Source organism: Heteronotia binoei, chromosome 8, assembly GCF_032191835.1.
Source record: "Heteronotia binoei isolate CCM8104 ecotype False Entrance Well chromosome 8, APGP_CSIRO_Hbin_v1, whole genome shotgun sequence".
Taxonomy (NCBI): Eukaryota; Metazoa; Chordata; class Lepidosauria; order Squamata; family Gekkonidae; genus Heteronotia; species Heteronotia binoei.
In genome coordinates this window covers 83,898,937-83,912,556 of record NC_083230.1, presented here as the reverse complement: position 1 = coordinate 83,912,556, position 13,620 = coordinate 83,898,937, and the positions used below count along the sequence as shown (strand labels likewise).

The 13,620-nt window shown below is 43.6% G+C and overlaps 1 protein-coding gene across 1 annotated transcript in view; it reads right to left on the bottom strand.

Moving 5' to 3' along the window:
• Window positions 1-13,620, bottom strand: part of BAIAP2L2 (BAR/IMD domain containing adaptor protein 2 like 2) — a 32,987-nt gene that overhangs the window by 19,107 nt on the left and 260 nt on the right. The window contains exons 2-5 of the mRNA XM_060244588.1: window positions 8,743-8,818; window positions 6,523-6,609; window positions 1,733-1,794; window positions 471-542 (exon numbers count right to left, since the gene is read on the bottom strand). Of these exons, the coding sequence (XP_060100571.1) occupies window positions 471-542; window positions 1,733-1,794; window positions 6,523-6,609; window positions 8,743-8,818 (297 nt within the window). The remainder of the gene's footprint in view (window positions 1-470; window positions 543-1,732; window positions 1,795-6,522; window positions 6,610-8,742; window positions 8,819-13,620) is intronic.

Here is a 13,620-nt window from a genome sequence, read left to right as displayed (position 1 = left end):
AATCTTCTGAATCCATATTTTCTGGCAGGATTACTATAAAGCAATGTGAGATGCACAAAAGCAGCTACAACAAATACAAATACAACAAATCTAGTTTTTTTGCAAGTTAATCTTAATTATATCCAAGAACAGAACTCTTGTCGCCTGATATCAATCCCACACTCAATCTGAACAGCAGCCATATTGTGCTCCTCCATCCATGGGTAATTCAGTTCTGCACAGAACTGCCTTATCCACAGCAGGTTGTCTGGCTGGCAGCATATTCCACCATTTCCCCTAGCCTCCACTGGGAGAGAGGACAGAGGTAGGAGTGGTTCAACACAGTGCCTGATTCACCCATAACAGGAATGGCTATGCTATAGGCAAAGGCAACTTCTAGGCAGCCAATGACATTCCCAGAAACAGAGAAGAGATGTGAGGCTCACATGTAAGATGGGCAGAAACAGGCTAAGAGTCAGCCTGACACTCACATTGATGAACTGCATGTCCAGTTTGGTGTTTTTTTCCATTTGCTGCAGCAAGTCCACATGGAAACTCTGAGCCTGCTCAAAAGAATGAAATCGTTAGAAACCACTGCAACTCTTGCTCACATGGCAAATGACTGGATGTTGCAACAGAGCAATAAATATGCAGAATTGATCCCATCAGAGCCTACTGAGGGTCAGAGCAGGGCTGCCAGACACAGTGATGTCATCTGTGCTGCTATGTCATTTACAGGAAAAACCCAGAAATGACATAAGAGGAGGCCTGCTGGATCCATCTAGTCCAGCTTCCTGACTCACACAGTGGTCCACCTAGTTCAGCTTCCCGTCTCACACAGTGGCCAACTAGTTCCTCTGGAGGGCCAACAGCAGGGCACAGAAGATGAGATCTTCCCCTGATGTTGCCTCCTGGCTCTTGGATTCAGAGGTTTAGTGCCTCTGAATGTGAACGTTCCCCTCAGTCACCATGGGAAGTAGCCACTGATAGGCCTATCCTTCATGAATCTATCTCATCCCCTTTTAAAGGTGTTTATTCCTGTGGCCATCACTACCTCCTTTGGCAGCAAATCCCCATTTTATATCATTCACTGTGCAAGAAAAGTATTTCCTTTTGTCTGTCCTGAGTCTACTACCCATCAGTTTAACTGGATGCTCTCCAGTTTTAGTATTTTGGGAGAGGAAGAAAAAATTCTTTATGTCAAGTCTCTCTACCCCATGCATAATTTTATAAACCTCTATCATGTCCCTCCTTAGATGTATCTTTTCTAAATGGAACACTCCCAGACTCTTCAGTCTTTCCTCATAAGACATAGGGGAGCAAACAGATGCAAATAGGAATAACAAGTGACATAGGGTAGTGAACATCCTATAATGTTGTGGTCCCCATTTCCCTGCACTGAACTCTCCCACCAGTTGCCAGACATGGCCTGGCAATTCAGCCATCCACTGTGGGTGGGGGGCCAGTTGTCACACTACATCCAGACACCATGGTGGGCAAGGGGACAGGGCTGGTTGGTGCCCCTTCAACTCTGGCACTTTAGGCAGTTGTTTATGGCTATCTAGTGGATGGGCCAGCCCTGCTAAGATCTCAGAAGACAGACAGTTAGATGTTGGTCTGGGAGACTGGAGTTCAAGGACCATATCTCCCAAAGACAGACCCTTGGCAAGTGATTCTCAGTCACAGTTGTTTCTGCCAAAGGTGCCTTGTATGACTTTCTATAATTTCATATATGTTCCTCCAAGATACTTACTACTACTTCCAGGTTGCGGTTCAAGTGCATTTGGGTATCTGACATCTGTATCAAAATTTCACCTTCAGAGAAAGCAGGAAAGTTGTAATGAGGGATTGCATATACAAAGCCAGCTCAATTTGTGACTCACCAAAGCAACTGTAGTTCAGAGTCCATATATGGTAACCCACTAGGGACAAAACAAATCACCTGGTTTTGCTATCTGGTTAGAAAGGAGGGAACAGAGGTGTTGGCAAGGACTTGGAAGGCCACAAGAAATAGCTCTTCGGTGAGCCTATGGGACACATACTGATGAAGTGACTAGAGTGTGTTGGGTTTGGATCGTGAGGTAACAGGTTCAAATCTCTGCTCAGCCAGGATTCTCATTATGTGACTGAAGTAAATCACTCTCCTACTAACTTACCTCGGGGAGGCTTGTTTAGACAACTGAAGGGTGGATAAAGAGTAACTCCCAAAGTACTTTGTACTCTGAAAAGTCTCTCTAGAAGCAATTAAGATATAGAGGAGATATTAAAGGGCTTAATATGTAAATATCAGTGATAACTCCACAAGGTCATAAATCTCAGAAGAAAAGTCCAATTGTTATAATTTTATATTGATATTCTCTGTATGGGATGGCTTAAATCACTGCTTTTTAGCTTATCAGGTTCACATAAACTCCATGGAGTTAAAAGTCTTCAAAATTATCCTGCTGCTTTTCAAGGCATTTTTAAACAGTTATTCTACTCTGTGGCCTTCCCTCTCAAGGACAGTGCACTTAATTTGTTCTGTTAATTTCAATACTCTCATATTACTACATTGTTTAAGGAAATGTTGTGACCCACTCTGAGCCTGATTGCAGGGGAGGGTGAATATAAATCAAATTAGTTCATTTAAACCAGGGGTCGTTTTGCAGAAAACTAGGTGGTGGAGCTCATCCAGGGATTGTTATGCAGCTGCAATACTATTCAATGGACAAGGAGGTGGAACTCTCAGAAGGAAGAGGAGGAACTCTCAGAAAGGTTCAGGAGCTGCACTCCTGTGAGCTTCCACTGAATCTGAGGCCTGATTTAAACTACTAAGTAAAAGTACATTTTGTATTATCCACATCTGCAATGCACTTAGGTACCAAATTGCCTAGAAAGTATGTTTGTTTTTAAAGGCTCTTATAATTTCTGTCTCACATTAACGCTATTCATACTTAGGGTTGCCAGGTCCTACCTGGCTGCTGGCAGGGGATAGATCTTGCCAGTGCCATAGAGTTTTTACCCAAATACTAGAGCCTTTCCCATGCAATGTGCTTGGCGCAATGACATCACTTCTGGGTGATGCCATTGTGCCAGGCACATCAGGTGCCAATGGAGCTCTTTGGGGGTGGAGATCCCCCACCGACCAGCTCCGTGCTTGTGGGTTGGGGGCCCCAGAACCAGGGGGAACCCCACCCCCAGCGAGAAGTTGGGAACTCTAGTCACACTAATGTACAAATAGCACCACAGAAGCTCAAACGAACTTTCAATGTAAAAGAAAACAAGTGGGAACCTGCAAAGACCTGCAGGAACCATCTGACTTCCGCCTCTCTCAGTGTTTCCTCTTTCCCTTTCCTGAAAGCCCCCATAGTCTCTACCCTTTTCTTACATCCTTCTTGGCAGGGCTTTTTTTGTAGAAAAAGGCCAGCAGGAACTCATTTGCATATTAAGCCACATCCCTCACACCAAGCCAGCCAGAACTGCATTCCTGTGTGTTCCTGTTCAAAAAAAGCCCTACTTTTCAGATTACCAGTCTCTGGGTAGGGGCTGGAGATCTGCTTTTATCATTTTTGGATTTTTAAAATCTGCATTGTGCATTTTTTTTATTTCACATTTTTCTGCAAACTTAGGGCCCTTTTCAGGTTTGTAGAAATTGAGGAAGTCAGCATGGATTTGTCTCCAGCAGGTCTTATTTATTTAATTTACATCCCGCCCTCCCCACCAAAGGCAGGCTCAGGGCGGCTCATAGATTAAGGGTCATGCAATCAAATGAGTGTGACCAAACAAGATAAAACAACAATAAAAAACATAAGAACAATTATTAAAACATCCACAGGTGCTAGTACAGTAGTTTCAGGTCTTCCAGACCAACCTGGTTTCCTTCTTTAATCAAGTAACAAGCTTACTGGATTGTGGGAATGCTGTTGATGTGGTTTGCCTGGATTTCAGTAAAGCTTTTGATAAGGTTCCCCATGACATTCTGATGGGCAAACTGGAAGACTGTGGACTGGTCTATAGGCCAGTTAGGTGGATAGGAAAATGGTTAGAAGACCATACCCAAAGAGTGGTTGTCAATGGAGTTTCGTCAGATTGGAGAGAGGTGTCCAGTTGGGTACCTTAGGGCTCGGGTTTGGGCCCGGTTCTTTTCAACATTTTTATCAATAATCTGGATGAAGGGGTGGAAGGGCTGTTCATAAAATTTGCAGATGATACCAAATTGGGAGGAGTAGCAAACCCCAAGGAGGATAGAGTTAAAATTCAACAAGATCTGAATAATCTGTAGAAGTGAGTGTTTGCGAACAGGATGCAGTTCAACAAAGATATGTAAGTGCAAAGTTTTACATCTGGCTCACAAAAATGTGAAACACAAATACTGGATGGGCGATGCACTTTCGGGAAGTAGTGTGGCAAAAGAGATCTTGGGTACTAGTGGACTGTAAACTAAATATGAGCAGTCAGTGTGACTTCCCTTCCTAATAATTCCCAGCATGGCACTGGCCTTTTTTATTGTAATCGCATACTGTCTTGACATTTTCAGTGAGTTATCTACTACGACCCCAAGGCCAGTGCCATGCTGGGAATTATTAGGAAGGGAATTGAAAACAAATCAGCCAGTATCATAATGCCCATGTATAAATCGATGGTGCGGTCTCATTTGGAGTACTGTGTGCAATTCAGGTCACTGCACCTCAAAAAGGATCTTATAGCATTGGAAAAAGTGCAGAAAAGGGCAACCAGAATGATTAAAGGTTTGGAACACTTTCCCTATGAAGAAAGGTTAAAACGCTTGGGGCTCTTTACCTTGGAGAAACGTCGACTGCGGGGTAACATGATAGAGGTTTACAAGATTATGCATGGGATGGAGAAAGTAGAGAAAGAAGTCCTTTTCTCCCTTTCTCACAATACAAGAACTCGTGGGCATTCAATTAAATTGCTGAGCAGTTGGGTTAGAACGAATAAAAGGAAGTATTTCTTCACCCAAAGGGTGATTAACATGTGGAATTCACTGCCACAGGAGGTGGCAGCAGCTACAAGCATAGCCAGCTAGTGGCTATTAGCCACTCTGTGTGTGCGTGTGTGTGTATATATATATATATTGGCCACTGTGTGACACAGAGTGTTGGACTGGATGGGCCATTGGCCTGATCCAACATGGCTTCTCTTATGTTCTTAAAGAAATAGAATTTCAAACAGAATTCCCTAACAATAGGTCCAGAAAGATCAGAAGGAAAGTGATAAGACTTTTCCTATAATATTCATTTGAATGCTATCAAATGGTGCAGGATAGAGACTGGCAGTGGTGTTTCAATAAGAGATTCTATACAAAGTGTTAATTTGGAAGGCCAAGATAAGAAATACAGCACTACAACACTACTGAACCCATAAATATAAAGGACGGTCCCCTGAAAAAAGGTTCTTCCCAAAATGAAATGGACTGGTTCTTTTATGATTTGTTAGACTTTAATCAATTTTGATTATTTTTTGAACTGTAGGAGCGTTGTGCACAAGATGGTTTTTTGTCTGTACCATTGAGATACTCATAAGAGGATATATTTTGAAATAGACTGAATATATACTGAATACAACTGCATTTTTTCTACATGAAGTGAGAGTGCCGTTATTCCACAGCACTCTATAGGTGGCAGTCATGGCTGAGGAAAGACTCCCAGCGGGGCCTCGTCTCCTTGGCTATTTCTGTAGCCTTCAGAGGCTGTGTGTGCTGGGAGGCCTTTCATGAGTAGCTCTGCAGCCCTTTCTGAGGGCAGCTGACAGAGAGGACATAGAGAAAAGTTGGAGATGTGGCATCTCTGAGGTTAGACTACTTTTGGCAGTTTGTTCAGCATTCTTGGGCCTGCAGTAGGTGGGCGTGGGGGAGTCAGCCCATGGGAGGCCAGAGACAGTGACTGATGTGTGATGGGCCAATAGTTTGTTCCCACACATATTAGCCCATGACTGAGCTTGATTTGGCCACTAAAGGTAAAGGCAGTCCCCTGTGCAAGCACTAGTTGTTTCCGACTCTGGGATGACATTGCTTTCATGTTTTCACTGCAGACTTTTTACAGGGTGGTTTGCCATTGCCTTTCCCAGTCATCTACACTTCTGCCCCAGCAAGCTGGGTACTCATTTTACCGACCTCAGAAGGATGGAAGGCTGAGTCAACCTTGAGCTGGCTACCTGAACCCAGCTTCCATCGGGATTGAACTCAGGTTGTGAGCAGAGCTTAGGACTGTAGTACTGCAGCTTTACCACTCTGTGCCACGGGGCTCTTTCTTTTGCCCACTACCACACGATAATAATTATTATAGATATATATTTTTAAAACATGAAAAGACAAAAATAGTATTCATCATTCACTCTAAAAGTTAAACTCAACCCAGATCCTTGATCCTATCAAAATAAGGAAAATTAAAACCGTAACTAGATCATATTCTGCATCTGAAAATTTCTGATCACCACACAAAAAGGTACAGGAGCCCTGCCAAGAAAAGAGTGGTGATCCCTCATGGTCATCAAAGCTAAAAGTCATGTATTTGGGGGAAAGAAAGGCAAGGGCAGAAATCTTACCCAATATCTGTGAAGTAGAGCTCTGTAGGGCTTGCTCCCCAATCTTCTGAATTGCTGTAAAATAGACATCAGCAGCCTCACATAATGCTGCAGAGGAGAGAGATAACACTAGGTGAGTTTCTCTGCTGCCTGTCTTCTTCTCCCCCCTTTCCCGGTTGTCTTTAATGTCCTACCCTTCATCATGTGACCCTTCATCACTTCCTTCCTTACAAAGCCTCCAACTCAACATACAAATCCTCTATGCATGATAATGATCATATGGCAATGTGTGCAGTACAGCCAGGAGAGCCTAAGATTGTCTGGCAGCAAGAAGTTCTGGTTCTTTTAGTGTTTTTACCACTAGATGGTGAAATAGACTTGTTTTTAAGGCAAGAGATGTTTCAGAAGTGTTTTGCCATTCCCTGCCTCTGCATCATGCCCCTGGTAGTCCTTGGAGGTTGGACATTGATTTGTGACGTTTATTTGATATATTTGTAAGTCTCCTTTGAAATTGTTTTATTTTATTGAGGCTGGTTTTCACAGAAACTTTGGGTTTATCTTCAATCACTCTCTGCCATGATTCTCTATTGTGGTTGCACAGCCTCCACATGGGGCCTGGTGAACTCCTGCTTTTACAACTGATCTCCAGCTGGCAGAGATCAGCTCCTCTAGAGAAAATGGCTACTTTGAAGGGTGGACTCTATGGCATTGTACCATGTTGAGGCCCATCCCCTCTCCAAACCCCACCCTCTCCCAGATCCACCCCCAAAGTCTCCAGACCTGGCAACCCTAAATGAAACTGATGATCAGTAGGCTCAGAACAGACAAGAGGAAATACTTCTTTACACATAGAGCTTTAAAAGAGGATTAGAGAGATTCATGGAGAGTAAGTCTATCAATGGCTACTAGCCATGGTGACTGAAGAGAACCTCAGAGGCACTAAGCCTCTGAATCCCAGAGCAGGAGGCAACATCAGAAGGCCTCGTCCTCTGTTGTTGGCTCGCCACAGAACTGGTTAACCACTGAGACAGGATTCAGCAGGGCTCTTCTTATGTTCTTCTTATGACTGTTGTTTTATCATCTTTTGTCCTTCTTCTGCTAGTCTGCCTGTTGCTTTTCAATTATGGTGTGTGCTTTTATTACTGTATTAAAATTCTTTGCATTCTGAAAGCTAGTGGTCTGATCTGATGTGTGATCCATGCTAAATCCTGCTTTGGCACACATACACAGAGAGAGGAGAAGAGGGGAAAACAATTTAACTCCACTCCTGTTGTGTGTCTGAATAACAGTGCTAGACCTGAAGGTTCAATTGCAAGTGTAAACAGCAAGGCAGATGAAAAGTCTGAGCTGTTCCTTTAGAGGTAATGATGGAGTTTTTCTGGGTGGTAGAAGGAGTGCGCCCTATTACAAATGAGTAGGTTTAGTGCCAGTTCCAAGAGAGAACCAGAATAGCTCTGGGAATGGAGGGGGGAAAAACTCAGTGGGCAGAAAAACCCAAACCGCTGCATAGTTATCTCACTTCCAGAAATGGTGGTTCCCAGGTCCCATTTCCCCAGCCAAACATAAACATAAAAAGACCCCTTTTATTTTTAGATTTGTTACATAGGTTTCTTAGAGGTCCTTGTTCATGTGTGGAGCAGCATATCAGCAAAGAGATATAAGTGCCAATCACACATTAAAGATCTGTCCCAGATGTTGGCAATTCCAGTTTGGGAAATTCCTGATGATTTTGGAATTGGTCTTGAGAAGAAAGCTCAGAGAGGTGATAGGGTTGCCAATCCTCAGGTGGGGCCAGCATTTTCATGAGGGGCACTGGGAGAGCATGACATCACTTGTGACATCACAATGTTTTAATTTTTAAAAAAAGATTTAAACAATGGGATGCTCAGTAAACTGCTTTAAAGTTGAGGTAAGTCCATAATGCATTAAAATAATATTGTTTCAAATAATCTGTTGTGTTTCTGCTTCATTTCCCTCTTGAGAGTTCTGGCACTTCTTTTTCCAAAAAAAAAAAGTCCTGCATAGTTGCATTTTATGCAGTGTCTTTAATCATATGATTTACATTTCTGTAACTATGCAAGTGAACATTCAATACACTAAGAAGAGCTAGCAAATGGATTCATGACCCCCCCCCCCCCCTTCACTGAATGTCTGCCTAGGGCTATTAAGGCAAGGCCATGTGGATACTGGATCAGGGCTTTTCACTTCTGGCCTAAAGGGTCAGCTAGCATTGCCACTCACCATGGAAAGCTCGCACGTATTTGTTACCCAGGTACACCAGATTCTCCAGAGCCGGATTAAACTGTTCTAGGATACTCTGTTGACCCATCCAGGTCAAGGAAGGATTAAAAAAAAAACATACATACAACATATTAGCATAAATCACACTAAAACTGAGAGGCTGCTCAGGGATGGCTAATATCAATATTTATGGAGACCACACTGTTCTCTTTACACTGTGGTCCAAAAGTGCATTTTGCCACACAAACATATTTCCCTGATGGGTGGCGAGGCTCTGTAATAAAGTTAGTACCAGCTGCTATATGGCTGTAGAGAAGGGCTGTCATCTTTCTACGAAGGGTGGGCAGTGGGAGAAAACCAAACAGACAAATGAAAAAACAGCTTGCCATGCTGAAGGTCTGATATCAGTTCTGGGGAAAACCCAGGAGTGACATCATACCTCTCTAGGAATCACTGAAAGCTCTGTAGTTTTTTCTCAGTGATTCCTAGAGGGGCATGGCCTCACTTCTGGGTTCCTCCAGAAGTGGCATCACACCATCACTGATGGTGCCCACCACCATGTCCCCCCCAGATTTTTACTGGTTGCCAGCAACCCTATTACAGAGAGCCTGCACTCAGACATAGCTGGGAGTGGGAGATTACATACAAAACTCAACAGGGTGATATTCTATATCCCCCATGTTTAAAACTTATAAAAAGAGCTAGGTTTCTAATTTGTTAAATTCTGAGTCACTGGGTGGGTGTCCATTTGCTCAAAATCAAGTAGGATCTCCAGGGGCCTGGGACAAATAAAAATTGCTGCCTCCATCCAATTGACTACCCTTGATTCTGACAAGATTAACAGGACAGAGTTCAAAGCCCATTGCAGATGCCTAAAACAACAAACAGCCAACCAACAATGTGGGCAGCAGATAAGGTTGCCAGTTCCAGGCTGAGAAATTCCTGGAGAGTTTGGGGTAAAATGCCATAGAATCCAGCCTCCCAAGCAGACATTTTCTCCAGGGGTACTGATCTCTGTGAACCGAAAATCAGTTGTAATTCTGAAAAATTTCTAGGCCACCCTGGCAATTGTCAACCCTAACAGGGGACCTGGTTGTGGGAGCAGGCTCCATCCACTCATCTCCATTTACGGATTGTATCCGGTGCAGAGAGCTTTTGTGTATGGGCTCTGACAACATGGGTTTTGCCCTGCAAAAATGGAAGATGTGGATCACCTACAGGCTATGCACATCAGGTCTCATCAACATGTGGGGAATGTGGGTGTGGTGAGGTGGGCCAACAGGCACAAGCCCTCTCCCCATGAAGTTGTGGTTTGTAGATTATATGTGTGATCAGATCACCTGATTCAGGTAAACTGCCCAGATTTACAGAGGTCCACTACTAGCATTATGTGTCTCTGCATTGTGTGTAGCTTTTGCCATGCCATGTATTTGAAGTTGAGAAGCATGACTTGCCATTCTTTTGTTTGTTCTAGTGACTCTAGAACAAAGCAATATAATTCTGAAGTCCCTCTCCTAGGGTTGTCAGTTCTGGGTTGGGAAATACCTGGAGATTTTGGGAGTGGAGCTTGAGGATGGTGGGGTATGGGGAGGGGAGAGACTTCAATGAGGTATAATGCCAGATAGTCCACCTTCCAAAGCAGCCATTTTCTTCAAGTGACCTGATCTCTGTTGCCTGAAAATCAGTTGTAGTCCCAAGAGATCTTCAGCCACCACCTGGAGGTTGGCAACCCTGATCTCCTCCCCAAACCCCACCTTCCTCAGGCCTCACATCTCCAGGTATTTCCCAACCCAGAGCTGGCAACCCTGATCTCTGATAATCATTTTCCCATTTGAATTTTGTAATGGAAAACAGCTTAAGGGACATAAAGCATCAACAAAGCACTGTTACATTCCAGAGATGGGGCAGGGGCACCACTATTTTCGTCTGAAACAAATCCAATGTGTTGGAACTAATAGTGCTTGCTAAATGCGTTGTATATAAACTCCAACACTGGAAATTTCATGCAAAATGACCCAAACTTCTACCGCTGTTTTAGACAAAATGTTGTGCTACAGGAGAGAGCACACAAACACTGACATTTAAAAAAAAATTAAAAATATAGTTAAGAAGGGGAAAAGGTGGATGTCCTGGTCAGCCTCCAGGTGGGGCCTAGAGATCTCCTGCTTTTACAACTGATCTCTGGCTGGCAGAGATCAGCTCCCCTGGAGAAAATGGCTGCTTTGAAGGGTAGACTCAAACCCCACCCTCTCCAAGCTAAATCCCGAGTCTCCAGGTATTTTCAAACACCGACCTGGCAACCCTAGTGTGGCCCTGCTGCTAATTCAGTTTTAAGTCTAGTCATATGCCTATGATGCCATTGTAACCCCCTTTTCACATGTGAGCTTCAGCAGCAATACCTCTACAGGTTGGGGGAAGGATTGTATTTTCCCAGCAGGGCAAGCCCCACTATTAGGCAGCCTATGTCAAATGACAGATTTGGAGGGTCTATTAATAGGGTTCCCAACTTCCAGGAGGTTCCTGGATTTCCCTCACTATTACAATTGCTCTCTGGGCAATCAAAATCAGTTCCCTGGAGACAATGGTTAATTTGGAGGGTGTGGCATTATACTCTGCTGAGGTTCCTCTCCAGGCTCCACCCCTGAAGTCTCCAGGAATTTTCCAACTCAGAGCTGGCAACCCTATACATTAAAGGGCAGCATAGGGCCAGCCAATAAATGTTTTTACCATCTTGGAATGCACTTTGTAGGTTCTCAGCTTCAAGTATCAAAAATATTTTGCATCCTTGCAAAGAAGGAAGGTTCTCTAGGCTGTGAACATGCCGTTTCCCCACAATAAATGTACAACATCATCCCCACCAGAAGTCATGTGGGCTGCATGCAACTGCTGAATAAAGTTATTGCCCACACTCATGTGATAAAGCAGAATCTTCCAGATAATCGGAATATTCTATTCTAACCCTCCATCTGGGGCCTTTCCCAGAACTCGGCCAGTGTTTTCACTGCAGCTACATCCAGTTTTCTAATGCAAAGCATTATTTTTCGCTGCTTATTTTTCATGATGTAACAAGAAGGAATACAATCAATAATATCGGAGTTGGACCTTGGGAATGACTACTGCCGTCCAAGCTGGAAGAACCCAGAGACAAGCCAGACTTTAGAGCTGGAAAGAGTAGAAGAGGGCCACCAGGTGAGCCTGTGATGGTTTAGCTCAGCAAGCTCACTAAAGAAGAGGAATAAAGAAGCCAGAACCTACATGGGGTACTAGTTAGGCTGATGAGAACTAAGTTCTAATCCTCCTAAGCTTGCTGAGAGACCTTCGGACCATTCTCTTCATCCAGCCCACCTCACAGTGTTGTTGTGAAGCTAAAATTGAGGGAGAGGAGAATTTGATGTACATTGCCTTGAAAGGGGATGGAACAGGGAATATTGAAGCCTGCTAAATAAGCCCTGGCTTGAACATTTACCCCTCCTTTCCTGCAGGTAATTTAAAATCTAGGTATGGCCCAGGACATGAGACTTTGGTACTAGCTGAAAAGGCTCCCAATCAGTTGTTGTGTGAACACTGTGCTTGTATGACCTCTCCCCAAGCCTAAGACATCCCCATGTGGCTTACTGCCCTCTTGTTTTTGGTCTCTTAGTGCTCTGCCTGTTGCTGTACCTGGAATTTTTAAGAACCTCTGAGTGAAAGGATAGTAGCATTCTTTAACATGCTTATTCTCAGAGCCTAGGATGGTTGGACAGCTCAACCCTCGGGAAGCACATGTCTGTAGGAAATTAAAGGGTGGGCCCGCTGGCAGGAAGCTTGAAAAAGCCACTAAGAACATTGTGCACTGCAATGTAAGCATCCTCAGGGCTGGATTATGACCCTACCACACCTTAAACAGGATGTTGTCATCATGGTTCATTCGAAACCAACCAGACCTTTCACATTCATTTTTACTATTTTCAAAGTAATGTTTCTATCGCTTTTGAGGCCCTCTTACCAATGGCTTATGCCGCTACTTTATTACCCTTTTAATCTCTGCTAAATAGAGAATAATATCTGGCTACCTACCACAGACAGCTTCACCTCAGCTTGGCCAAATGCTGTCAAGGATCACTGAAACATAAGGAAAGTGAGTAGAAATGCTCCTCAGGTTGCTACCAAACCACAGCCCACCTTGATAGTTATCTGCCTCCTTTTAAAAGCTGTCCAACTATTTTGCTGGTGAGTCTTCCTGTTTATCAGGGTTTTTTTTAAAAAGCAAGGGAAATGCATTACATTACCTTAAACTGGATCCAACTTCCTTCACTATATGGGAATTTTCTGTGTTTATGCAAGGCTCATGAGAGGTTAAAACAAATGCTGAAAGGTTGGACCCAAAATCTGCCTCACACTCCTAAAAAAGGTAAAGTTGGTACACACTTTGTGTGGCAAAAGCTACACTGGTATTTCACCCGGCAAACATTTTAAAAGGTGACTGGAGAACACGTTTTTATATGTATGGTATATACCCACTTGGGACCTGCAATCCAAGAGAGTTCGGCAATACATATACACAGGTTTTCAGGAATACAGCCTGTTCATCTTTTCTGTAGTTTCAGTGGAAAACACTGGAGTAAATACAGTAAATATGATTGCCACATAAAAATGAGATACAGCCTTCTCCTTGTTAATGCAAGACCTTCCATCAGTTAAATTACCATGTTGCTTGTGAGAGGACAGAGGCAAATAATGTATCCACTACCCATTATTGGCTTAAACCCCATGTGTGCTTCAGTTATTCCATTTGAGATCTGGACCCTACATTTAAAACAACCAAATCATTGCCTTCATCTGCCTTGCTCTTCTCTGCTACTGTAGCCTCCTCCATTAAGGAAGGTCCTGAAGCCACAT